The 27,886-nt window shown below is 42.6% G+C and overlaps 1 protein-coding gene across 2 annotated transcripts; it reads right to left on the bottom strand.

Annotated features, from left to right (window-relative positions):
• Window positions 1-27,152, bottom strand: CES2.1 (carboxylesterase 2-like protein 1). Of its 2 annotated transcripts, none has more exons than XM_056810601.1 (13): window positions 22,941-23,123; window positions 22,482-22,686; window positions 14,437-14,575; window positions 12,328-12,461; window positions 11,882-12,035; window positions 9,828-9,932; window positions 8,765-8,863; window positions 7,913-8,053; window positions 5,711-5,785; window positions 4,956-5,103; window positions 4,097-4,219; window positions 1,499-1,577; window positions 1-278 (listed from the first exon to the last, which is right to left on the bottom strand). In XM_056810601.1, exons 1-13 carry the CDS (start codon window positions 23,053-23,055, stop codon window positions 101-103), a joined length of 1,695 nt encoding a protein of 564 aa, XP_056666579.1. In that variant the 5' UTR covers window positions 23,056-23,123; the 3' UTR covers window positions 1-100.
• Window positions 27,153-27,886: the final 734 nt, after the last annotated feature.

Raw genomic sequence — 27,886 nt, 5'->3', positions numbered from 1 at the left:
TCTGACCCAAAGTGCATTGTATTTAGTAGATATTGAGGAAATGCTCAAAGGAAACAATCGGAAGTTGTCCGACAGCGGCAATAGCAGGACTGTCTTGGGCTCAGTAGTCATGATCTCCCAATAGTTGGTCCTTCTTCTTCTGAGGCAAACTCTTCAGCCAGAACTCCATCTTTTCTGCCTTCAGGTTCCTTCCCACAGCCAGCTCCAGGCCCAGCTGCAAGTACTCTTCATTCTCGTTGTAGGCTGGCCAGTAGAGCAGGTCTGCGCCATTTGGGTCCCTAGAGACAAGAAGCCACAGAGGGTCAGGAAGAAAAGACATCCTTCCGGGAATGGGCAGGCTGAGACTTTGGGAAGGAGTCAGCCACAAGTGGTGGCCACCACCCAGGTAAGAGCTGGTGTGGAAAGGAAACAAGACTGACAGTTTGTGGGGGAAGGGGCCAACTGGGAGTGGCAGTTGGGTCTTGTGACTAGCACTTCCTTCCTGCCGGGAGTGGCAGTAGGGTCTTGTGACTAGCACTTCCTTCCTGCCCTGTGGGACTGGCTTCCAGGTGTTGGAGGAGAGAGGAACGTGGTCAGCCCAGTCTGGAGTGGCATGCTCTTCTTGGTTCAGCCGGAAGACACAGGTTTCTGAAGGTCGAATCTGTTCTTGTTTGCTTTCTGTCTACTGCTAGATTCTGAAGTATACAAAACTGGACTGATATAGAGGAGACGGAAGTGGGAAAACCCTCCGCCAGCCTCTAGGGCCTGGCCCTATACTCTGAAGCTAAGGAAAAACTCCAATTCCAACTGGATTATTAAACTTTATATTATTTGAATTCGCAGTCAGATAAGTGGACTATCTTTCCTGATCATTGAGGGAGCTGAAAATCAGTTCAGTCATCAAGGCAAATAAAAGACCTTGTCGGACCCCTGCTGTTTCCTCTCAGCAGGGGGCATCTCCCTCCCTTGCCTCACCAAGCAATATTCCCTCTCTCCTCCATACCCCATACAAACCTCCCTTTATCCCCCGTTTTTCCAATCCTATTTCCTTTCCCAATAAATATTACACTGGCCACCTACACCTAAGCAGCCCTGCGTAATCTTTCAGATGGTGCATGGTGGGGAGAAGGCCAGAGAGATGATAGGATTCATAGTGCGACGTAACAGAGCCAGGATTTGAATTTGGGTCATCTGAGGCCAAGCCCAGTATCCCTGCTGCTAGACCTTATGCTGCTGCTTCTCAGGGAGGAAGAAAGGTCCCCAGAGCCCGGAGGCGATGGCGTGAGCTGAGCTGGGTTTCTCCCAAAGTGGCTACATGCTCTTTTTGGGAATTTGAGGAAAGGGCTGTGTTTGTTCACCAGACCTTGCCCAAACAGTCAAAGGTAATTTTGTTTCCTCTGAACCAACATAAATAAATCATAAAATTTCCTTGCTAGGGGAAACCCCTGGGTAACAGGAAGGCAAATGGTCCCTTCCAGGGAACGTTCCTAGAGACATCTGTGGAGGGGGGGATTCTCACCCATTTCGGGCAAAGTTTGCCCAGTAGGCCATTATCTTCTGGCTGAATAGTTTTTCCTCTGGTGTTGCTCTACCTAAAACTAAGAGCAGGAAGGAAATAGTCAACATTAGGCGTAAAAGTTTCCCTCATCTTGTCTCCCTTTTCCACTTCCCCAGATGCTGCTGCTGAGGCTGCCAAAGCCAAGTTCCCAAGATGCCGTTCTCTGCACGTTGCTGCAATACTGGAAAACCTTGGAGGGCTTCGGTTGGCCTCAGGACCCAGCCTGTGTGACTCTACAACCAAGTCTCACCCCAAAGAGCCACAAGGGTTCCCCTGTTCTTCAGGCAAAGGCAGGAACTCTCCTTGTTTGGAACTTTCAGAGCTTTCGGGCTTCACCCTCACATTCTGTTGTTATGTCCATGTGTGCCCCTCTACAAGTGACCGAGGGCTTGTCTAAGCTACAGCAGCATAGCCCAAGTTCTGGTAGCTATACAGTCTTTGCCTATGGGCCCAGGCCCAGACAATGCCCGTCATTTAAGATCCCTGCACTGGATGGTACAGACACGCATCACCAGCAGCTGAGCCATAAAGTAATGAATTCATTGCCACCGCAAGTCATGAAACAGACAAATGTACAAACTGGTCTTCTGTGGGGCCAGGACAATGGCAGGGAGATGGAGATAGAAGCAGGAGGTTTCCAAGAGCACAAATTTGGGACCGTGTAGCAACATGCACTCCAAAGACTGCCAAATGTGAGATTTCTGCCCAATGATCAACAAGTAGATGCATCAGTGGAGAAAGAAACGGCCAACCACTCTCTCAGCCAGTCTCTTTGCCAAGAAGACCCCAAATGGAGTCACAAAGAGTTAGACAAAGCTGAAACAACTCCACAATCACAAAAACATTAATTCCAAAGACTGCTAAGTGGGAGAAAGAATTTTGTCCAATGACCAACAAGTATATGCACTATTGGAGAAAAAGGGAAGTGAAGGGAAGGGAAAGGGAAGGGAAGGGGAAGGGAAGGGGAAGGGAAGGGGAAGGGGAAGGGAAGGGAAGGGAAGGGAAGGGAAGGGAAGGGAAGGGAAGGGAAGGGAAGGGAAGGGAAGGGAAGGGAAGGGAAGGGAAGGGAAGGGAAGGGAAGGGAAGGGAAGGGAAGGGAAGGGAAGGGAAGGGAAGGGAAGGGAAGGGAAGGGAAGGGAAGGGAAGGGAAGGGAAGGGAAGGGAAGGGGAAGGGGAAGGGGAAGGGGAGGGAAGGGGAAGGGGAAGGGGAAGGGGAAGGGGAGGGAAGGGAAGGGAAGGGAAGGGAAGGGAAGGGGAAGGGAAGGGAAGGGAAGGGAAGGGGAAGGGAAGGGAAGGGAAGGGAAGGGGAAGGGAAGGGAAGGGGAAGGGAAGGGAAGGGAAGGGAAGGGAAGGGAAGGGGGAGGGGGAGGGGGAGGGGAATGGAAGGGAAGGGAAGGGGAAGGGAAGGGAAGGGGAAGGGAAGGGGAAGGGGGAGGGGGAGGGGAAGGGAAGGGAAGGGAAGGGAAGGGAAGGGAAGGGAAGGGAAGGGAAGGGAAGGGAAGGGAAGGGAAGGGAAGGGAAGGGAAGGGGAAGAGAAGGGGAAGAGAAGGGGAAGGGAAGGGAAGGGGAAGGGAAGGGAAGCGGAAGGGAAGCGGAAGGGAAAGGGAAGGGAAGGGAAGGGAAGGGGAAGGGAAGGGAAGGGGAAGAGAAGGGGAAGAGAAGGGGAAGGGAAGGGGAAGGGAAGGGAAGGGGAAGGGAAGGGAAAGGGAAGGGAAGGGGAAGGGAAGGGAAAGGGAAGGGAAGGGAAGGGAAGGGAAGGGGAAGGGAAGGGAAGGGGAAGGAAAGGGAAGGGGGAGGGGAAGGGAAGGGGAAGGGAAGGGGAAGGGGAAGGGGAAGGGGGAAGGAGGAAGGGAAGGGGAAGGGGAAAGGGAAGGGGAAGGGGAAGGGGAAGGGAAGGGAGGAAGGCTTCCAGCACATTGGGTAGATTCTCTATGGAGAACTTGTAGAAGCACAAACACAAGAATCATGCAGGATGAGATGGTGTGATAGGTCAGGGTCTATACCAGAAGAAAGAATGGGGGCATTAGTAAGGGTTCACTGACGTATGTGCTTGTGCCTCATCTTCCCTTCTGGGTAATAAACTCCAGGATCAGAGTGGGTGACTATTTTATCTTTGGGTTTACATTTACTAGCCGTGAGACCCTGGCAAGTGGCTTGTTCTGTGTGCCGAGGTTTCCTAAACTATAAAATGAGGATAGCAGCGCCCGTCTCACTGGGTTGCTGTGAGGATCGGGTGAGCTAACACGCCCAAGGTAAAGCCATTCCCAGGTCTGTCTGCACCATTGAACCATCAGCTGTCAGCAGTATTATTAGCTGTGGGACTTAGCCGTGTCCCAGTTTCCTTCCCTCCAAAGTGGGTGTGATCGTACACACGGACCCCTCCCAGGGCAGCGGTGAGGGTCCAAGGAGTAGCTCTCTGTGAAGGTGCTTGGTGGAGAGGTCAGACTTTGGCATTCGCTTGGATGACTGACAGGGAGGATGGTCGCCCCAGACATTCCCTGCCTCTCAGCCCCCGCCCCACGCTGCAGCTTCCCCCTCCCTCCGAGCTCCACCACTTACGGGGTCCTCCAAAGACAAAACGCAGCTCATCGCCATGGTCTGCTTTCACAAAGTCTGGTTTGATGCCCTTAAACATGCTTGGTCGGTGCTGAAATTCATAAAAGTAGACTGGAGAGCTGGAATCTAGGGAAGGATGAGAAACGCCCGCTGTGACTGACACGTGGAACACAGGGCCGGGGCATAGCCATCGGCCCCTGACCGATTCCCTCCTTTGGGGTAGAGGACAATGGGAACCGGGCACTAACGGGCAAGCTCTCCAAGGAGGCAGGGAGGCTGGGGCTTGGAGCTAGGGAGCTCAGGCGACTGAGAGTCAGGCTTGGAGAATTAGAGGCCCTCGGTTCAAATCTGGCCTCAGACACTTCCCAGCTGTGTGACCCTGGACAAGTCCCTTAGCCCCTATTGCCTAGCCCTCGCCGCTCTTCTGCCTTGGAGCCGATACCTAGGACTGATTCTAAGACAGAAGGTGAGGGTTTAAAAAACAACCAAAAAAGAAGTCCTAGGGTAGACTCATAGCCCTGATTATAGGGACTTGGGGGAATCCTTTTACTCCCTGAGGCTGATTTTTCACTTAGAAAATGGAAAAAATTGTTATCCAGAAGGCTAATGCATATAAAATAATTAGTAACCACATAGGCTTTAGAAACGTGGATAACTATTACTAGTTTTTGTAGGGAGTCTCCACTAAGCCCCACATGAAAGGGGATGGGAAGAATGGGGAGGCAGAAGGAGGAAGGTGGTTGAGGTGAGCCTGCTAAAGCCAAAGGCAGAAAACTCCTGGGGGGGGGGGCGGTAGAGGGATACACATGGCCCCCAGAGATCTTCTGTCCCCTTTCCTATAAAGGCTCGAAGCCATACTCACTCTGATGGTGTTGGGCCACTCGGAGGGCAGGACTAACAAAGACTAAGTCCCCCATCATCTCCTGGAATTGCGCTCGGAGTTCTTTGGGATCCTCAGTATTTCCTAAATACCTTTCCATCATTTCGTGTACAATTTCAGGAGAAATATTCTATATGAGACCCAGGAAGAGACCAAGTAAGAGAGAAAAGATTTTACCTGGGGGTGATTGTTTGGGGAATCGATGTCTATTGATTTTAAGGCTGAGCTGCCGCTCATGAGTCCTGGGTCCCATCAGATCCTCGTACCACCTCCCCAGGGCCTATTCTTCTGGGGTTAAATTCTCCTAGAAGATATCAGGCACCCACTTGTTGGGCATGATGTAGAAGTTACTCAGGCCTCAGGGAAGGGATAGCACTAGCTTGAGAAGTGCAGGAAGAGTACACTAAGCCATCAGGAGACGGGAAGAATCGAGTCTGAATCTAGTCTCAATCCCTAGAGCAGTGTGTGATCCTGAGCAGGTCACTTAATCCTTTTTCCCCTCATTTTCTTCCTCTGTAAAATGGGGACCATCATCGCCTCTACTTCCCAGAAAAGTTGAAAAAGTCAAATGAAATAAAGGAATAAATCACTTGGCAAACTTTATAGTAGTATATAAATGCCAGTTATTTTTATCATTATTATAGTAGGTGATCTCTAAGGGTTCCATCCAACTCTATGATACTATGAGTCTAAGACCATGAAAGAAGAAAGTAAGTTTACCTTCACAGCTATCTTACCATGAGTGGGCTTAGAAGTATTTCTCTGATGCTTTCTCTACTCATCTCTTCTTTGAACTTAGAGATACCCAAGGCCTTTGGAGGAAGAAAAGATGCACCATGAGTACGCTTCAAGAACTTTATACATTTTTAAACTAATTGGATCCAAGGATTCATTTTGCTCTTTAAGGAGGCTCCATCACCATTGGTTTGGTTAATCACTCTCAAATAATGCCCAGCACACACTGAATAACATGGGGCCTAAATGCAATATCCAGCATACACTGGACAATGCTCGGGACATACCCAACAAGACTTGGGGTTTATGGCATAATGCCCAACACACACTTGACAACTCAAATACTTGAAGAGCTCCTTAATATTAGAAAGGAAACACACAGCCTCCTCTTCATCTGACCCATATGAGTCCAACTTTGCCCACATGGGCATGAGAAGCAGACCAAGCATGAATCCTTCAAACAATTAAATGATATATAGTTATCTCAGCATTAATAGTATATCTAGTATCCCTATAGACCCAATGGCCTTCACTTCTTTTTTTTTTTTAAGAACAAAGTCAAATGAAATAAATGGTTTGGGATTTTTTTTTTTGGTGGGGTGGGGTTGAATTTTTTTTGGCTTTCACTTCTTTATTTTATTTTATTTTATTTTTTAAAACCCTTACCTTCTGTCTTGGAGTCAATACTGTGTATTAACTAGGCAATGGGGGTCAAGTGACTTGCCCAGGGTCACACAGGTGAGAAGTGTCTGAGGCCAGATTTGAACCTAGGACCACCCATCTCTAGACCTGGTTCTCAATCCACTGAGCTACCCAGCTGCCCCTTGGCTTCCACTTCTAAAGAATGACACTCCCTTAGGAAAGAGATCTGGCCTAGAATTTGGGAGACCTGAGCTACATTGACTTGCTGTGGGAATATAGGTTCTTTTCCCTGAGCCTCAGTTCTCTCATTGACAAAAATGGGGGTGATTGTCTTTGAGGTCTCTACTTCATCGAGGATACTTTGAGGATGATTGTTTTATAAAATATAGAGTGCTGCATCAATGTAAATGGGTATGACAGTGCCTGGTGCCTTTAAGAGAAAGGAAACTTGTAGAGAATATTTTAACCAAAGGACAACTAGAACTGTCTTGAGCCTCTCTGAGGATATCTGTAGGTAAAATCCATTTCTTGGAAAAAATAGCCAGGGTTTGAAGTCACTTCTGACTCTTCCAAGAAAGCCTGAAACAGGGTGCATTTGCTGAAGGCATAGAAGGTGGACATATCTAATTTGCAAATGACATAAAGCCAGGCAGATTATGGATGACAAAGTCTAGATGTCAAAATATCCAACAGCTCAGAGCAATAGGCCAAATTTAATAAGGCTAAATTTCATGGGGACAAATACAAAGTCAGGCACTTGGACTCAGGAAAAATTTATTTAAGAAGTACAAGTTGAGGGAGGCATGGTTAGATAGCATTTTGATTGGTGGACCACAGCTCATTAGAAGTCCATAATGCAACCAGGCACAAAATAAATGTAATGTGATCTTGAGTTGCACTAAGAGAGTCAGAACTTTCAGAAACAAGGAGGGGATAACTCCTTTGAACTCTGCTTTGGTCATACCATACCTAGAGCACTCTGTTCAGTTCTGAGAACTACATTTTAGGAAGAAAATACAAGTTGGACAACATCAAGAGGAGAGTCACTAAAATGGTACCATGTGGGATCAGTTGAAGGGATGGAGGATATTCAGCCTGGAGAAGAAAACTTGGCAGGGTATGGAAGGGTAAACAAAGACAGAGATGGCAACTAAGTACTTTCTGAGATGTCATGTGTCAGAGGGAATTTGAAAAAAGAAATTTGTTCTATTTGGTTGGAAGATAGAATGAAGAACAATGAATAGATGTTAAAAGAGGCAAATTTAGACTTGATGGAATGAACAGTTATTGGTGCTTAAAAGTAGAATGGACCATCTCAAGAGGTACAAGTTCCCTCTCCTTGGAAGTCTTTAAATATAGTCTAGACACCCACTTATGAGGTTTGTTATTGAAATTTAGCTCTAGGTTGGACTCCATAGCTATCATAGGTCCTGTCCAACTCTGAAATTCTGTGACTCAAATGCAAAAATGCCAAAATCACAGAGTTGGGCTTAACTAATCCTGTCATCCCATTCCACAAATGCAGGAGAATTATTGGGAGAAAATTCAAGAATTATATTTACCATAGGAATGAACCAACCGTACTCATGGTTGTTGACACCAATAATGCTGGGGACATGGTGGAATGTTCCAGTGGCCAAAAGCTCTTCAGGATGTTTGGGGAAGAACTGGCCATCAACCACTCCAGGGATTATTTTAAAAGGCTAAAGAAAAAAAGGCAAAAGGAAGAAAAAAAGTTTAATCTCCCTCTGCAATATTCATCCCCTTTGTCCATTCCCTAGTTCGTTACTTCTTTACAACCATCCTGGACCATTTAAATAGCCTCTTAAATCGTCTCCCTGCCCCCAGTCTTCCTACCCAGCCCATATCATCCTCCTACCAAGCCCAAGTCCTTCACATGGGTATACACATTTCTGAAGCAAAGTTTCACCATGATACTCCCACAACCCTGACCATAAAGCCACAACCCCATAGAACTCTAACATATGAAAATGGGAAGGGGTATTAGAAACGAATGTTAGAGTAGGAAAGAACATTGAGACCAAAAGAATTACGGAATATAGGATATTAGAACTGGGACTTAGAACATCAAATGTCAGTGCTAAGAATTACCAAAGGTTTAAAGTGGAGGATGCCACTATTGGAAAGGATCCTACAAAGTAAAACATTAAAGCTGGAAGAGACCTTAGACTATAGAATGTTCAATCTGGAAGGACTGTTAGAGACAATTAATTTCCCTATTTTATACAGAAGGAAATTGAGACCCAGATAACTAGTGAAATTCTCAAGATCCTCATCCTATTTTCCACCAAAAAAGGGAGTGAAAAAAATGTCAGGAATGGGTGTCCAGCGCTGTCCTAGCCAATATGGCAGCTCTTATTGGCTCTGTAATCCTTCTGGCTCATCTTACATACCTTGCTAATAGCCAGCATCTCCTCTTCAGTTTTGTTTCTTAAGCACTCAATTATGGAGGCAGAACCACAATTATCACAAGCAGATAGATTGGCAACGAGCTGCAAAGAGGACCCCAGAAAGAGTTAGAAGCCTCATAAGGGATAAAGAAATCCTATCGTATTCAGAAGTAAACTAGCAAAGCATCATTTCTATGAGTGACAATGCAGGGAGGAGACCACGCTGGAGTCTGTCTGAGTGCCTAAGGAAGCAGATCCAACAATCACAGGCCTTGGTCAAGCCTATTCTGGAAAGGGCTCAGTGGGGGCAAGGTCAGAAAGAGAAAAGTATTAGACGCAGCCCCTACTGTCCAGGAGTTTACTATTTACTCATGGAGAAAAGACATAAATATTTATAAAGGAGACAGAATGTGGTCTGCTATGTTGAAAGAACCCTGACTTTGGCTCAGAGACCTCATTTCTGGTCTCAGGTCAGTCACCAACTCATTGGGTGATCTTGGGTAAGTCACAGAATCACAGAGCCCCAGAGAGAGAAGGGACCTCACAGAACACTTCACCTAACCTGTTCCTGGTCACCCTTGAGGTCTTCTTGCTCTTCTAGAAATGTCAGAAAATTGAACTTAGAGCTACAAGGGACTTCAGACATCTTCTGGTCTAACCTCATTTTACAGAGGAGGACACTGAGGCCCCATGAAGGGAAATGACTTACCTAAAACTACAAGCATAGTAAGAAGCAGAGCCAGGAGCGGAATCCACGGCAGGTAACTAATTCCATTAGACCATCATTTCTTCCTTCTCTGTGCCTCAGTTTCCTCCTCTGTAAAATGAGGGGATTGTAGATGATCTCTACAATCCTTTTCTGCTTGCACATTCAATAGCATTCCAATGGACCTTAAAGGGCTTTACAAATGCTAGTTGTTATTGTTTTCAGTAATTTTCCAGCTATGTCTGACTCTTCATGATCCCAGGAGACATGGAAGTTCAGTGGGGCTGGCTGGGGCCTTGGGAGGCCAATACGTTCAAGGAAAGATGAGTGTTTGCAAAGACCAAAAACCAAGAAACTTACGCATATAATTGCTTCAGAGCTGGTAGAAAGCATGCCAGGAAGGATGGCCACACCGCTCTCCATGATTGCTCTGTGGAATAAGCCTTTGGACATGGGAGACAGAACCTGAGGAACCAAACCACAGCAGAGGAGAGGAGGAAGCAGTCATGGTGAAGCCCAGATACTCCTGGCTTAGCAGAGAGGCAGAGGAGTCTGGGGACCTGAAAGACAGGACTCGTACCCTGCCACATGCCTGAGCTAAGAATATAGGATGGTCATAAACAACAGTTTCTTGGGGACACTGACCTGCTGACCCTTTGGCAGAGCCAGGCCTAAATCTTAGTTCAAACAGGAATGGGGAATACTTAGCTTTGGACGCTGCCTGGGTCAGTGGTATAGGCACAAAGTGCAACAAGATGCCTGTCCCTGTTCACTGCATTTCAGTCTCCCTATCCTTTGCCCTAACTACTTCCCTGGGATTTTGTGAGCAGAAAATGAAATGATAGCTGTAAAGTGCTTTGTAAATATAACGTGCTATATCAGGATCATAGATTTACAGCTAGTGGAGACATCTAAGTCCATGCTTCTCATTTTATAGATAAGAGAATTTTTAAAAATATATTTATTAGGGGGCAGCTCGGTGACTCAGTAGATGGAGAGCCAAGCCTAGAGGTCCCATGTTCCAATCTGGCTTCAGATACTTCTTAGTTGTGTGACCCTGGGAAAGTCACTTAAATCCTATTGCCCCAACTACTCTTCTGACTTGGATCCAATACCTAAGACATAAGACAGAAATTATGGATTTATATATATATATATATATATATATATATATACATATTTATGTACATATACATACACACACATGCTTAATATATGTGTAATAATGAGAGGAAAAAGAGTAGGGAAGAGATGTGACTTAGGGAGATGATATGATTTGTTCAAGACTACAGAGCTAGTAAGTCGCAGAGCCAAGATTTGAACCCAGGTCTCTACCTCTACCATGCTGCCTCTGGTCAGCTATTATTATCCTTCCCTTGATATCTTCATCTGATGCCTCATCAAGAGGACATCAGTGGATGGTATACAGTAGGTCGGATGCATTGCTGGAGGACCAGTTAAGGCCTACAACCCTCTTGAGTAAGCCAGAACCAGATTAAAATATCATTGGTAAACATTTAATGAAATTAATAAAAATACAATTAAACATAGATCACGTTTCATTTAAAAGGAGTCACCATGTGGCCAGCAGGGATCCTAATGTATGGATCAATGCCTCTGAGTTTGACCCAACGTGTGTTGTGGACAGAATGCTGGACTTGGAGTGAGAAGGGACTTGAGATGGAATTTTACTTTGGATGATTTCTACCCACAAGACCTGAGAAAGTTGGTTAATCTCTCTCGGCTACAGTGCTTTCATCTGTAAAATGGTGTTATCTCATTTTAGCTCATGGGCTATTGCAAAGATCAAATGAGCTTACCTATATGAAGAATTTTGCAAATCTTCAAATGCTCTCCTTCATTAATGTGTCATTGGGGTGAAAGTTTCTACTATGTCCAAGCCGTCTGGAAAAGCTTTGATTAGAAGCCTACTAAAGAATTTGATGTCTGGCTAAGCTGGCTGCAGAGTGATGACTTTTTCAGCTACAGAAAGGCTTTGAGCAAAGTTAGAAAGGATTCCATAGTAACGAAACTGGGGGGCCCTGAAGCATTGAATCATGGTTATTATTACCATTTTGATTCTGAGTTCCTTTTCTTTTACATTTTCCCCTTTGTTGTTGGTCAACTTTTAAAAATCCATTCTCTGTCTCAGATGAAGTAAGAGGAAGAAGGGTTTGGAGCCACTTCTAGGATAAGATAATTCAATTGGGCTTAGGGCAGAAGGGTTTGGTGGGATTTCCAAATGGCAAGCAAGGACAGGTACCAGCCTAAGAGAAAGAAGTCATCACCCCAGTCATTTGGAGAAGGGAGAGGAAAAGAAAAGAGGTAAGAAAAGCTCCGGTCCATGCCATTTGATCTTGGGTTTGGCTATCAGAAGCCTCCTCCCAGACCAGGATCGTTCCTTTACCACCTACGTGTGAAGAAACGCTCATTGCCCCAGCAGACTCGCCAAAAATGGTGACACGGCCAGGGTCTCCCCCAAAGTGGGCGATGTTCTTCTGGACCCACCGAAGGGCAGCCACCTGATCCAGGTAACCCCAGTTGCCTGACGCATACTCATCCCCAGTGCTGAAAGATAGATTAGAGAAGGCCTGAGAATTCTGAAGAAAGGCACCAGGTTCATAAAAGCACGATCCAGTTCACTGTTTGGGAATGAAGGATCTGAGGTTCAAGGAGGGACTTAACAGAAGTCAAAGGCGTCAAAAGCAGACTACTTTGCGCTCAGATCCTCTGGCTACCAATCCAGTGCTTCTTCTACTATGGTAGGCTTAGTGTGTGGGGGAGACAAAGGATGACAAGAAGTCTAGTATCTCATCAGGACAAACATTTGTACTCACGTTTGTCTGGGGTCAAATCTCACCTAAAGAATCCGAGAACACCCAGCCTGTACTGGATAGTGACCACCACCACGTTCTGGGATGCAGACAATACTGAGCCATCATACATGGAGGCTGAGCCAAAAATGAGGCCACCACCATGGATCCATACCATCACCTGCAAGAATCAGACATGGGCTTTCTAGCTGGGTGTCTCTGAGTAAGTCACTTAACCCCAATTGCCTGGTCCTTATCACTCTTCTACCTTGGAACTGATACTTGGTGTCCACTGTAAGACAGAAGGTAAGAGTTTAAAAAAAAAAAAGAATCAAACATAGTTTTCCTTACAGGAACAAATCCCACTAAACATGGCCAGGAAGCTCCCTTGCTCAACAGTAAAACATGGTATCCTGTTACCTTGTGAACCAAAGCACAAAATGTGAGTGAATTTACTTCTTACTGAGATACTGTATATCAAGACTAGCCAGGACATGTGTCAGAGCTGCTCTTTCAGATAACAGCCCTCTTGGTCTGCCTTGGAGGCAGTATAAATCCCCCTTGTATCTTACTGGCACAAATCAGCTCCTGGAGGTCCTTCCACTGCCAATGGATACACAAAGAGCAAAGCAATCTCTTCTAAAGGATCCTTATTCCTCTGGAACAGGAAGCAACTCCCTGGATGGATTCCAAGAGGCAGGGATGCAACAGGACAATAGAGAATGCACTGTAGGCAATAAGTGAGTAGTGTGGGGCAGTGAGGTGGCACAGTAGAAAGAGAGGGTTCAAATCTGGTCTCACTGAGTTCCTTAGCTGAGTGACCCTAGTCAAGTCACTTAACCCACATTGCCTAGCCCTTAGCATTTTTCTGCCTTGGAACCAATACATAGTATTGATTCTAAGGTGGAAGGTAAGGGTTTTTTTTTTTTTAATTAAATAAATTAATAACATGGGAAAGCTAGCTGGCACAATGGAAAGGGTTCAAATGTGGCCTCTCTTGCCTCACTGTATGACTCCAAGCAAGTCACTTTACCCCAACAGCCCCTTACTAATTCTAAGCCAGAAGGTAAGGGTTTTAAGGGGAGGTGGGGGGAATAAATGAATAGTGTTCACAGGACTTTTCTCTGGAACAGTAACTGATCTCAAAGCTAAGCTAAGCAGCCAGAACAGACTACTAGCAGAGGTTATGCCTTATAGGTTCTTATAGGCGACTTGATTTAGAAGGGAAAAAAGAATCAACTGATGAAGGTCCATTTCAGTGATCAAACCAATGTTCGCCCTGTGCCAGTATATTTGCCAGTCCTCTTTGCCATCTGTCCTGGCATATCATTTCACCCCAGAATGTATGGTGGTATGGCCAAATGTCAACCCCTCACACATATCTATAACAGGTTGTGCTGTGTCCGTCGTATATGACTGATACCAAACACTTGTAGAATTCTTCAGCGAAGAAGTTCACAAGTTTCAGCCAAAGATAAGCTGTGGGGACAGCCTGCCATTAGGAAAGTCAGAGAGGAAAAAAATTGGCAAATTAAATGTTGGCTTGTTGAGATTCAGAGATGATTTCATGGGGGAGCTGACATTTGGGCAGTTTTGTTCATTATCATTCATTTTATTTTTTTAAACCCTTACCCTCCATCTTAAAATCAATACTATGTATTGGTTCCAAGGCAGAAAAGAAGTAAGAACTAGGCAATGGGGGTTAAGTGACTTGCCCAGGGTCACACAGCTGGGAAGTGTCTGAGGCCAGATTTGAACCTAGGACCTCCCATCTCTAGGCCTGGCTCTCAATCCACTTAGCTACCCAGCTGCCCCCTCCTTTATTCCTTTAGCAATAATTCCATTAGCAAATTCCAGATCCCAGAACTACCTCCCAAAAGTTCTAAGGAGAAAGATTGCAATCGGATAGAAGCAAGTACTTCCTAACAATGGGAGTTGCTAGCCAAGGCTATAGTGGGTTGTTTTGAGTGGTTCCAAGCTCCCTGAGCTTAGAGCCTTCAGGAAAGACTAGGTGACTTGTCAGAGATGCTCAAGGCAGATGACTGCTCCCATACTAGTGGGACGAGGCGACTCTGAGGCCCCTTCTGGCTCTGATGTCCTGGGATTCTACTCCCATGCTCTGAAAGCTCTGAAAAAGTTACAGAGATCTGGCTTACTGGTAATCCAGTCCCTTCCTTTGTGTTGTCAGGAACATAGATATTGAGGTACAAACAGTCTTCAGAACTGGTAGTCACAGGGATGTTCAGTTTCAGGACCTTTATCAGTTTTCTTAGGATAGTGACATCCTGCAAACACCTGGAAAACAGCAAAAAGGATGGATGTGAAGAGAATCACTGAAGGCACCCTCTGATCCTACACTCCATTTAGGGGTTTGATGATGTTGGATTCCAAATGGAGTCAAGCTCCACTTCCACTATGGTCCCACCAACTGCCCTTACTGGGCCAGAAATGATAATAACAAAAACAACAATAACAGTGATGATCTCCAAGCTACATGGAACAAAACATTTCCAAAGTATAGAAAACCAGTAAAGGAAAAGAGAATCATGTTGGAAAAGAATGCTGGATGCACCATCCCTATTGTCCTGCCTATTATTGGATTTGTAACAAGAATGGTTTCCATATTAATTAGATACAGAAGCCTGCAGATAACAAAGTTACATCCCAATAATTTATTCAACTATAAAATGTTATTTAATTCACTGGTGCAAGAGTTCATAAAATATTTTAAATAATATTTTGTTTTTTCCCATTGTATTAAAATAATTTTTAATATTATTTTTAAAATAAATGTTGTGTTCTTGGGGGCAGATGGGTGGCTCAGTGGATTGAAAGCCAGGCCTAGAGATGGGAGTTCAAATCTAGCCTCAGATATTTTCCTAGCTGTGTGACCCTGGGCAAGTCACTTAAGCCCATTACCTAGCCATCACTGCTCTTCTGCCTTAGAACCAAAACACAATACTGATTCTAAGATGGAAAGTAAGGGTTTAAAAAAAATGTTTTTTCTTTTAGTTCCACAGGACTATTCTGAAGGACTTATAATAAAGAATGCTATCCACCTCTAAAAAAAAAGAACTGTTGGAGTCTGAAACACAGATCAAGGCATATGATTTTTCACTTTATTTAGGTTTTTATTTGGGGGGTTTGGTCTCATATGATTATTTTCTTACAACAATGAACAATATGGAAATGTGTTTTGTATAATAATTCATGTAAAATCCATATCAAATTGCTTACCATCTCTAGGAAGGGAGAGGGAGGGGAAGAAGGGAGACAATCTTCTAACATCAGAAAACTTATGTGGAAAATTATTATTACATGAAATTGGTAACAAATATATTTTTTTTAAGTTTTTGAGTGACAAATTCTATTTTCTCCTTCCTCTCCCTCTCCTTGAGGCAATAAGTAATCAAATGTAGATTCCAAAAAATATTACATATAAAAAATAATACACTGAATGGCAACTTTTCTCCTGACTTTCTATCTGAGCTCCATTGAAAAAGAAGAGCTCTTTAGTGCATTGGATAAGTTTTGCACCTGGTCTCAGGAAGATCCAAGTTCAGTTTTGTCTCTCCTCCACATAGTAGCAAAGAAGGAAAATAGAAGAAGAAATTAATTTTTGATACAGTACCTCTGTGATTTATAAAATATATACATTTTTAACATTTTTTCTTCCCTATTGATGGATCTGCACTATTTTGTAGCATTTTACTTGTGCCATATAGTATTTGATAGTTTCTCTCTCTTTTTTTTTTTGCATTTGAAGCACATGTCACCAGTACTGAGACTGATTGACTGTATCCTATCACAGGCATTGGAGATAATAATCCACAGACAAGTGGGTACTGTTTTTTGGGAATACACTGAAGATTTGAATTCTATTTTATTATTGCTTTTCTTTTATTTTGATTAGAATATTTGATTTTTTTCCCTTTTCCTGTACTTAAAGTACATACAATCAATATTATTTTTTATTCTGCAGTAATAGAACTTAAAATACATACTTGCTATAATATTAATGCATACCCAAAAGCTGTAAAATGTGGGAACCTGCCATTTATTGATAAATGTTATGGGACTATGATTAATGTTTGTGTCTGATTCTAGGAAATGAGATCAAAAAAGGAGCTCAGACTTCATCTATGTAGTGCTATAGAAGCACAACTTAACCTGAATAGTGCCAGAAAGAGCACACAGGTCAAAAGGAAGAAACCAATCCAGGTAGGATTTATGCACGTCTAAGTCAATACAAAAGGATTTGAACCTAGTGTGAAATCAAGGTTGCGACACTTGACATATGTTAAGACATAGGACTTGTATCCACACTCTTTGTGAACTACTCACAAACAAGTACCAAAGTTTGGCTATCATCCAGGCTCCCCCTATCCCTGAGAATGACAAAAAATCAGACCAGGGAATGACACTTCCCTATCACACACAAAAATCTAGTCCTTTTTCTTTCTTCTAGTTTGGCAACTTCCTGTAGTCTTGGCTGCAAATGGGTAAGTGAAACATTATTGCATTTTGTCCAACAGACTTGTGGGATAAAAATTACTTTAATTGGACCCTAATAAAGCACCTATTATGAATTTATTCTTGTTTACTCAGAAATTTTATGTACATAGATTTTTGATATTTTGATTCTGATTTTGAATTTTTTTTCCTTTCTTCCAAAAGTTTAACTTTCTCCCATTTTTTCTTTATGTTTTTGAGTTTTTTCTTTTCTCCTTTTGATAATTGACTCATACACCCCCATAACTCAATCATGCATATTGAGTTGAACTGGATGTTTCTCAACACCCACTTCCCGGTGGGGGGGGGGGGTTGTATTTTCATAAAAATCCAAAATTTAAAATTTTTTGTTCAAGAAAGATCTTCCAGGAAAGAAGCTTGCTAACTCCTAAAATCCAGAGAATTAACTGTTTGCAGAAAGATGACTGAAAAACCTACACTACATCAAGAAGATCCAGAATGAACTTTGGGTGTGGTTGATTGAACTGAAGGTTGATTGAACATTTAATTTGAATGTATAACTCTTATGCCAAAATGGGACTTCCCCCTAATTGGTTTTTTGTCAATGCGCCCAGCAAAAACATTGTTTTGCTGTCTCTCTCTTCTATTCCTCTCTTATCTCTAACTATTGTAGTTTCCTCTTAGAAGGTGAAATTTTTATGTACCTGTAGTTAGAAGATTTTAGAGGTGCAAGATGATTATATTTAATGATCAATTGGGGAGACTAGTCTCCCAATCATCATCAGGGGGATTATGAATTTTAGATTTACTCCACCCTGCTTAGTCTTTAGAATTCTATCAACCAGGAATATATACACCCCCACTTAAGGATTAAATGTGGGGGAGGATGGTCTGTGACCCTGTGTGCTAGCAAGTGACAAATCAGAAACAAATGACTGATCCCCTGGGCTGTCCTAAGCCAAGTTTAAGCTACCATTGGTACATGTGAGACACAGGAAGTGATGTAAAGAACTGCCTTTATATGTCATGTCACTTCCTAAGAGAGGAACTTTGATGGCTTTTTGCAGTGGTTCTTGACTTGGAGGGCTGGAGTGTGGGGACCTGAGTCTGCTTCCCTAAGGTGGCCACGTGGTGAGGGTTGAGGCTGAATCCTCTTTCCCTGGCTTTCTGAAAGCACCAGGCTCCAAAGAGGCCCCTCATCTTGGAGAAAGCCTCATGGCTGGAAGCCAAGCTAGATTTAATCTTCTGGGAAGGCCCCTTTGCTGAGGCCTCTGAACTCCCCCTGGCTCAGGCCAGGCCAGAACAAAGATCTTCCCCTTTCTCTCTCTCTCTCCCTCACTCTTAATTTCTTCTTTCTATTGCAAATAAACCACCATAAAATTCCATTTTGACTTGAGTATTTCCTTGGGATTTAGAATTTAAATCCCTGACAACCACTAAATAATATATTCAGTCTCAACCCTAAAATTTACCCTTAATACAAATCTCAGACACTCATCTGCTGCATGACTCTAGGCAAGTCACTTAACCTAACTCAGTCTCAGTCTCTTCATCTGTAAAATGAAGCTAAACATTGTATCTATCTCTCAGAGTTGTTGCAAGAATCAAATGTGATAATTTATGTAAAGTGCTTTATAAACTTTAAAGTGTTGTATTGATATTATTTATTATTATATTTATTATTTTTAATAATAATAGTTAATGAGAGCCAAACTTTATAATGAGCTAGCCCTCAAAATGGCTTGCTAACTGCTTTCCTTTGTGGCAGCTAGGTGGCACATTGGATAGAGCATTGATCCTGAAGAAAGGAAGAAATGAGTTCAAATCCAGTCTCAGACACTTCCTAGCTACATGGCCCTGGGGAAATAACTTCGTTTTTATTTGCCTCAGTTTCCTCATCTGTAAAATAAGAATAATAATAGCCCCTACTGCCCAGCATTGTGAAGATCAAACAAGATATTGCATAATGTTGGCACATAATTGGAGTTCTGTAAATGTAAGCTATTATTATTATTTCCCAACATCTCCTTTGATTTTCAAAAAAGAACTGAGGTAGGCAGGGCAAATATAGAACATATACCAAGACTCTGAGGCTTGGAAAGAGCAAGTACATTTGTCCACATCTCCCTGCTAGTAGGGAGTGTGTCCATGTAAGCACTCCTCCTCCCAACAGAAGCTGACTCCTTCCATGAATGAGCAGGCTAATGCTCCATGTGGCTAAAAAATTAACTTGCCTGGGGTCACGCTGATTGTGCAAGCTCTGCAAACTGACCAAGGTGGGTGCTGAGGTCAGACCACTGACCGTAAGGCACCCAGCTAAGCTTTTTGATGTCAGTAATACCTGCCAGAGGTTATGCTTTGCTCCTATAGGCTTGGAAGCAGCTGGAAGTCTCCCATTAAAAGGCCATAATCAGATTCCAAAAAGGCAACAGCTGGAATTTCTCTTTGAGAAAAGCCACTATACCCACATAAGAAAACTAGTTTGAGAATACATTCTAGGGTTCAAATTCAGCCTTGGACACTTCCTAGCTGAATGACCCTGAATAGGTCACTTAACTTCATTTGCCTAGCCCTTGCCCTTCTGGCACAGAATTTTTAGTAAGACATAAACTAAAGATTTAAAAAAGTCATAGAAGTGGGCTTGGGATCATATTTTGGACCCCTAACAGAGCTCAGAGACCCTCTAGTCCAAACCCCTGTAATTGATGCAGGTGCTGAGGACGTCCAGTTAGTGGGATACCCAAACTGATCTGGTCCTTCTAGCTTCCAGGCAGGACTCTTCCTGCCACACTTTGTTTCTCTATCTTTGTTCTCCTAGAATGAGTGTCAGGCACCCTTTATTCTACTGGAAATTATTGAGTGATACATGTATAACCAAGTGGAATTACTTGTTGGCTCCAGGAGGGGAGGAAAAAGGGGAAAGAAAGAACATGAATTATGTAATCATGGGAAAATATTCTAAAGTAATTCATTCATTAAATGAAATTTTTTTAAAGAAATTATTGAGGATCCCCCCCCAAAAGCTTTAGGAGTTTGATCTATTGATGGTTACCATATTGAAAATGAAAACATCTTGATACTATTATAAAAATAGTTTTCACCTCATGAACCATTTGAAAGGATGCCCAGACCACACTTTGAGAACTGCCAGAACCTGTTGGTAAGTTAATGGTGCAGAATAAGGTTCAACATGTGCACTTGTCACTCATGTAATGCCCAAAGTATCCCTTTCTTCCTCCTAAAATAGCTCTACAAAGCAGCCCTTTTTTTCCTCCTAAAATAGTTCTCTGGGACAAAGTAGAAGTAAGTAACTTGGCAGTGAAATGGATAGCGGGTTGAACCTAGAGTCAAATCCAGCCTCAGATAATTACCAGCCTTAGCAAGACAGATAATCTCTGTCAGCCTCAGTTTCCTTATATGTAAAATGGCCATAAGAACGTCCATCTCCCAAGGTTATGGGGAGGATCAATGGAGATAATATTTGTACAGCTCCTTGAAAACCTGAAAGCATTATATAAATGCTAGCTGGAGCAACTAGGTAGCCCAGTGAATAGAGACCTGAAGATGGGAGATCCTGGGTTCAAATGTGACCTCAGATACTTCTAGCTATGTGACTCTGGACAAGTCACTTAACCCCCATTGCCTAGTCTTTACCCCTCTTCTGCTTTAGAATTGATACTCAGTATTGATTCTAAAACAAAGGTAAGTATTTACATTTTTTTTAAAAAGAAATTTCCTAGTATATAAATGCTAGCCCTTGTTATTAGTAAAAGTCAGAGCACCTGTTTTTGAACCTTGGCTCTGCCACATAGTCCTGTGTGATCTCAGGTCTTTCACTTGACCTCGATGGGCCTCAGTTTACTTCGGAAGGAGTTAAACTACAGGATCTCTAAGGTTCCTTCAGCTCACTCCACAAAACTGTGAGTTTCTGAGAACTGTTTGTACAGATGGGCAAGGTAGTACAGTGGAAAGGACAAATGAATTACTATGTGGAAAGCACTTTGCAATCTTTGAACTGCATTATTTTTTATTATTTATTATATATTATATACAATTATTATTGTTATTATTTAAACACAATAGATGTAATGTTAGAGCCTGGGGCTAAACCAATCTTGAAAAAATTGCCTTTTTTAAAAATCCTTACTTTTTTAAGACAGAAAAGCTCAAGGACTAGGCAGTTGGGGTCACTCAGTCAGGAAGTATCTGAGGCCAGGTCTTCTCAATTCTAGGCCTGACACTCTATCCACTGAGCTACCTAGCTGCCCCAAATAAATTATTTAACTTCTCTTGGTCTCAGGTTCCTCAACTATAAAAAGAAGGGTCTAGCACTCAGGAGGTATTAAAGCTTAAATGGTACTAAAACCTTGGGAAACCCAATACATGCCTGTAAATTGCTTTTTTGATATTGTCATTGTTATCCAGTTATTTCAGACTCTCTGACCCCATTTGGGGCTTTCTTGGCAAAGATACTGGAGCCGTTTGACATTTCCTTCTCCAATTCATTTTACAGATGAGGAAACTGAGGCAAACAGGATGAAGCGACTTGTCTAGGGTCGTTTGGCTAGTAAGTGTCTGAGGCCAGGTATAAACTCATGAAGATGAGTCTTCCCAGTTCCAGGCTCTGCACCCTCTCCTCTGTGCTACCGAGCTGCCCTGGGAGATTGCTGGCAGTATTGTATTTGATAGTAGCAAAAATATGGAAACCAGACTGGTACCCAGAATATCTGGGCTAATTGTGGTATATGAATTCATAGAATGTCATTGCAGTGTAAGAAATGATGAAAGACAATTTTGGAGAATCCTGGATAGTATGAGTTGATGCAGGGGGGAGTGACCAGAACCAGGAGAATAATATGTACAATGATTATCCAAACGAAAACAACCCTGGAGGGCAGCCAGACTCAGCTCCAATGTGGCAAAGAACACTAGCTCTAAAGAACAGATGTTGAAACTTGCCTCCCTCCCCTCAGTAGCTAGAGGGAGGTGGGGGTGGAGGAGTAGGGGTGCAGAACGTTGTATATGCTGTCAGATATAGGTCCTGTAGTCCACTGAATGGCCTTTGTCCCAAAGGAAGATCCCAAGGGAAGGAGAATAGAGGATGGGATGTGTAGGAGGAAATGAGACATATATATGACTGGATATTCTGACTTTTGCTAATAATGAGAGCTAGCATTTATGTGCCAGGTAACTTCTTTTTTTTTTATTTTAAATACTTACCTTTGCCTTAGAATCAATACTAAGTATCAGTTCTAAGGCAAAAGAGAAGTAAGTTTTATTTATATATATTTAAACTAAGACATCCTTAAATCGTTAAAAAAAGCACACACACAAGAAGGTTGAGCTTATGATCTCTCTGACCTCTTTCTACTCTAATAATTCATGAATCAGTGAATCTGGGCTTTGTAATTTACTAGCTTTGTGACTCAGGAGAGACATTTAATCTCTCTTAACTTTAGTTTTCCTATCTATAGTAATATAGGTACTGACTAATTCACAGCATTGCTCTGGAACTCTTAAGTCCTATATAAATGTGCACAACTATCATTCTGCAATTCTCTGAGGCTCCATGGTCCTAGAAAGGGAGAGACATTCATTCCTTCAAGAGCCATTTTTCAACTGTCCACAGAAAATTATGCTGTCTGCATCCGGAGAGATACAAAGTTTAGATAAGACAAGATGGGGCTCTGTGCCCATCTGCAAGAGAAGGGTTAAGGAAGCTACTTACATGGGTGGATAAGAAGTTGCATTTCTCACAACACTCCATGAATCCAGGGGTTGTGGAGGAGAAAACCTCAGAGCTCCAATGGGGGGTTTGGCAAAGGGGATTCCCAAGAAAATATTGACACTTTTGGCAAGCTCCTTGATAGTGATTTGAGTCCCTTCAACTTTTCCATACTCAGTGTTCCTGATGAGCTCATCAGCCTCGTGCCCTGTGAACAAAAGCAAATAAAATCCTCAGGGACAGACAAAGGGCCAGGAATTGCGGGATGCCTAAATATCCCTCTCCCTATCCCAATCCACCACTTTTTCCTTGGATTGGAATACAAGTCTCCTATTTCTTCCATGATTACTTTCATCTCAGAGGGAAGATGAAGAAATTAATACAAGATTAGTCTTAAAAACACTCCCCTTTTTACAAGTAACTTGTAAATATTTATATAAAACCCAACTCCAAAAGGCTTACCTCTAATCAATGCTCTGACCAACCATGATTCCAGATGACTGATGATAGAACATATTACTTCATTCCTAATAGAGAGGCGATGACTCAGAGTACAGGAGACACATTTTTTGCACATGGGTGATTTAGAAATGTATTCTGCTTGACTATGTATATTTATTACAAGGGCTTTGTTTTTATTTTTTCAGTGTTTTGGGGATGGGAAGGGAGGGAGAAAAAAATCTACTTTTGTTCATAAAAAATAAAGTTAAATGTTTCCAAAAAGTGACTTATGGAGATAAAAAGTCTTGACCACCTTCCCTCAACTGGAGCTACTAACCCCAGATACCCTGAACAACCTTACCCCATGGTCTGAGCCCTTACAAAGTCTTAGAATGGGTGGGCCTCAGAGGCCATCCTTACAATCCATTCCAGAATAGGAATCCCCTCTACAGTGCCTTTGAAATGTGGTCATCACTTCCCTTAAAGATCTCTGGTGATGGGGAGCTTGCTCCAGAGAAGAGCCATTGTGCCTTTAAAAAGCTCTGGCACTCCCTCAAGAGCTGTCCAGCTTTGGGATTCTGAGTCCCAGCCAACATACTGCCTCCTAGCAATCCCACTCTCAATTAGCTTAAGAAGGCACAAAGCCAAAGTCAGTGCCAGAGTTCATAGAGACTATTTAATTGAACAAATATTTAATTAGCAGTTGATAGAGGCAAGGCCTTCAGCTCTGAGTTAGGGATAAAAATGATCCAGACCCTACTCTGGGAATTTGAATTCTAATAAGGGAGAAAGACATATGCTCTTCCCCTCCCTCTACAAAAAGTAGGGGAGGGAAGCTACAAGAGAAAATTGAGATAACTGCAAAGAAAAGATTCAAGAGAAGTGCTAGAAAAACCTAATGCTTCTCCCTTTTTTGCAGAGGTGGGGGCTAATTATGGGTACAAAACCTCAGATATACCATGACATGTTGATTAGTTTTATTAAACTGATTTTCCTCCTTTTTAAAATATTTTGTTATAAAGAATGATTTTAGAGAGAAAAGGAATATATAAAAAAAACCTATGAATAAAAACTGAAATTTAAAAAAGAAAGAAAAAATCTGAGTATAATTAGAAATTTCTGAAGGCAGTAGCATGGAAAGTGGTTGTTTAAACAAGAGAAACAAGAGAGAAACTAACAGAAGCCTGTCCTAAGCATAGAGGGAATGTATCCCTTTAGCCTCTGTATATAGAATGGACTAGAAAGGGAAGCTGTTCAGTCATTTCGGTCATGTCTGACTCTTCATGATCCACAATTCCTTCTGCAGCTCATGTGACAGATGAGGAAACTGAGGCAAACAGGGTGAATGACTTGTTCAGAATCACACAGTTACTAAGAATCTGAGGATAGATTTGAACTCAGGAAGATAAGTCTTCCTGACTCTAGGCCCAGTACTATATCTCACTACTTTGGAAAGGGAAGAGACATGAGAAGAAGAGAGATGAGAGGGGTCTGGACAAGATGGTGGCAGGGGTGGGGAAGTGGAGTTGCTTTGTTAGGCTGGAGAATATAAAGGATATTAGGAGGAACCAACGTTGGAGACAGTATGCTGGCTTTGGGATCAGAGAAGGAGGGTTGGAATCCCAGCCCTTGCATATAGTGCCTTTGGGAATTTTGGCAAATCATCTCCAATCCTCAAGCCTATTTCTCTCTTGTCTAAAAGGAGGTGACTGACCTTGATGATCTTTAGGGACTCTTCAAGTCTGAAATCCTTTGACTGTTTTAGTGCAAAGAATTCTAGACATGAAGTCAGAAAGACCTGGGCTCAAATCCCATATCTGCCACTTACTTGTTATGTGGCCTTGGTCAAGTCATTTATTTTCCCTGAGCCTCAGTTTACTCATCTATAAAATAAGAGGATTAGACTAGATGGTTTCTAGAGGCCCTTATAGCTTAAATTTATGATCCTATGATCCCTATTTTCCTCACACTCAGGGCCAATTTCTATTATTTCCAGACTCCTCACCTAAAAATGATGATTATCCTCTCATCTCTGCCAACTATAACCATATATTTCACCTCCCTTTCTTAGTTAAACTGTTTTTTAAAAATATTTTTACATATTCTTTACCAATTATATGTAATAAATTTCCATACAAGTTTTCCTAAGTTATATGACCAAATTTATCTCCCTCCCTCCCTTCCCTTCCCTTCCCTTCCCCCTCCCAGTGCTGACAGGTGATTCAAACTGGGTTATTCTCCTCTCACTTTCTTCAAGGCCTTCTGTGATCTGGCATCCAACCTCATCATTCAACTGAAAATGACTTCTCCAAAGTTGCCAATGAACTTTTATTTTAACCTTGAGGTCTAAGTTCTCTCCCTCCCTCCTTTCCCCTGATTCCCCCTTCCTGAGAAGGAGTAAGCAATTTGATACGGATTGCACACTTGTAATCATGTAAAACAATTTTCCATATTAGTCATTTTGAGTAAGCATTTTCTAACCAAAAAATGAAGGAAGTGAAATATAGTAAGTTTTGGTCTACATACAGATTCTATCAGTTCTTTTCCTGGAGGAAGATAGTATTTTTCATCCTGAGTCCCTGGGGATTATCTTAGATCAGGGTATTGCTGAGACTAGCTAGATCATTCACATTTGTTCACCATATAATATTGCTGTAACTGTGTACAATATTCTTCTAGTTCTGCTCACTTCACTTCCTCTCTGTACCAATGGTTTCTTAATGGTCAAAGGGAATGACCTCTTCTCAGTCCTCATCCCACTATAGCATTGGGCCCTACTGACCAAGAACTCCCCCTGGGTTCTTTTTCCTCTCTGGATTTTGATGAAATTATTCTTTCCTGGGTCTCCTCCTTATCTGACTGTATCTCCTCAGTCTCCTTCATCCATTCATCATCAGTGTCATATCTGGGCCATGTTCTCTTTTCTACTCTCTCTTACCTGATGATATTATCCATTCCTACAGGTTCAAGTACCATCTTTATACCAGTGCTCCTCAGATCTACATAGTCAGCCATGATTTCTCTCTTGGCCTTCATTCTAACTTCACAAACTGCATATAGGACATTTTTGAAGCAAATGTCCTCAAGACATCTCAAACTCAACATGACAAAACAGAACTCATTGCCTTTCTCCCCAAATTCTCCTCTCTTCCAATCTTTCCTATTGCAGGGGAGGACACCACTATCTTCCAGTCACCCAAGTTTACAAGCTCAGTGTTCTCCTCAACTGCTCATTTTCACTCATCCCACAAATCCACTAAATTGACCAATCTGATACTTTTTGCCTCCACAACCTCTCCTTCGCTCCCCTTACATAGCTCTCACCTTAGTCCCGACCCTGGGCATCTCTTACCTAGACTATATAGCAATAGCCTCATACCCATCTGCATTCCAATCCATTGTCCACATAGTGACCAAAGTGCTATTTTTAAAGCCCAGGCCTGACCATGTCACACTCATAGCTTCAATGGCTCCTATTACCTGTCTAGAGTCAAATATAAACCCTCTGTCATTTAGAGCTCTTCAAAACCTGGTCCCTTCTTCCTTTTAATGTCCTGACACACTCTTCCCTTCACATACTGTGCCATCTAGCCATATTGGGGTGCTTACTATTCAGTCCACATGGTATGGTGTCTCCCTTCTCATCTCTGACTCTCAAAATCCATGGTTTCCTTGAAGGTTTCATTCAGATGTTACATCCTACATAAAATCTCCCCTGATCTCCTCAGTTACTAGTTACCACCCTCTCCAAAGTACCTCACATTCATGCTTTTCATATTTGGATATACTTACACATGTCCAGTGGATTATAAACTCCTTGTCATCTTTATCTTTGTATTACCCAGTGCCTAGCACAGTGCTTGACACTTAAGTTGTTAAGTTGAATGTTTCCTGGAGTGAATCTCACTGATGGAAGAATTTTGCAGTAATGTATAAAGAGGGCATCAGTTTCTTATTAGCAAACCCAGGTCTATCCCCTGAAAATAAAGCTAACTATAATCATTCATCCCCAGTCCACCCAAACAGTCTGTGTGGGCAACATGAGAAAAAAAATAACCCACAAGTCTCATAGTGTCCCACTTTCCCCCAGAAATCATCTCCCATTCTGGATCAGCCTGGCAGAACTTCTCACCTTGGGCTGAAATTAGGAGGCACAGGACCCCTACAATCAGGACCTTAGGCAGTTGGGAAGTCTTCTTCCACATCTTCCTCTCTGCAAGGTCTTCTGGTTATGCCTGATCAGATTCTAGGACTGGACTTTAATTGAGATCAACTAGGTCAAAGGGCATCCCAGGGAAAGTAGAAGCTAAGGGATTCTGAATTTATTTCCTTGTTAAAATTTGCTTTAGGGCTGCTTAAAATAAGAATTTTGATTGAATCCCTAAAAACGAAAAGCAGATTAACAAGTTCACCCACCCATCAGGGGTATGCTGGTAAATGTTTAACACCTGATTCTAAAAACTCTCTGTTCTTGGACAGACAGAAACCTGACTCCCCCTCAAAATATGTGGCATCCCTGGCCACCTTCCCTGTTTGGCTCATGCCAAGGTTCTTCCCTTAACATGCTGTATCTGTAAGATAATTAATAGTAATAGTAATAATAGTTAGCACTTATATAGCAGGAAAGCCCATTACAGACATTATCTGATCCTCACAACAAGGGCAGATGCCATTGTTAACCCCACTTAACAGATGAGGAAAAAAAGGCTGAGGAAATTTAAGTGACTTTCCTGGGATCCTACAGATAGCAATTATCATACAGGATTAGAATTCAAGTCTTGCTGATTTCCTGTCTAACACTATCCCTGTTCTTCAGGAGCATTTCCAGGCAGTTCCTCTTTCTTCAGCAACCTTTCCTCCTTGGAATCTCACTCTCTCCAGAGAGATCCAGTCTGATTCTAATGGTTGCAATCTACAAGCCCCCTCTTTCTGATTTCTCTAGTGGTATAATACCTGGCTCACGGTTT

The sequence above is a fragment of the Monodelphis domestica genome, chromosome 1, assembly GCF_027887165.1.
Source record: "Monodelphis domestica isolate mMonDom1 chromosome 1, mMonDom1.pri, whole genome shotgun sequence".
NCBI lineage: Eukaryota > Metazoa > Chordata > Mammalia > Didelphimorphia > Didelphidae > Monodelphis > Monodelphis domestica.
The sequence above is the reverse complement of the archived record's forward strand: the minus strand, read 5'-3'. Positions and strand labels throughout refer to the sequence as shown.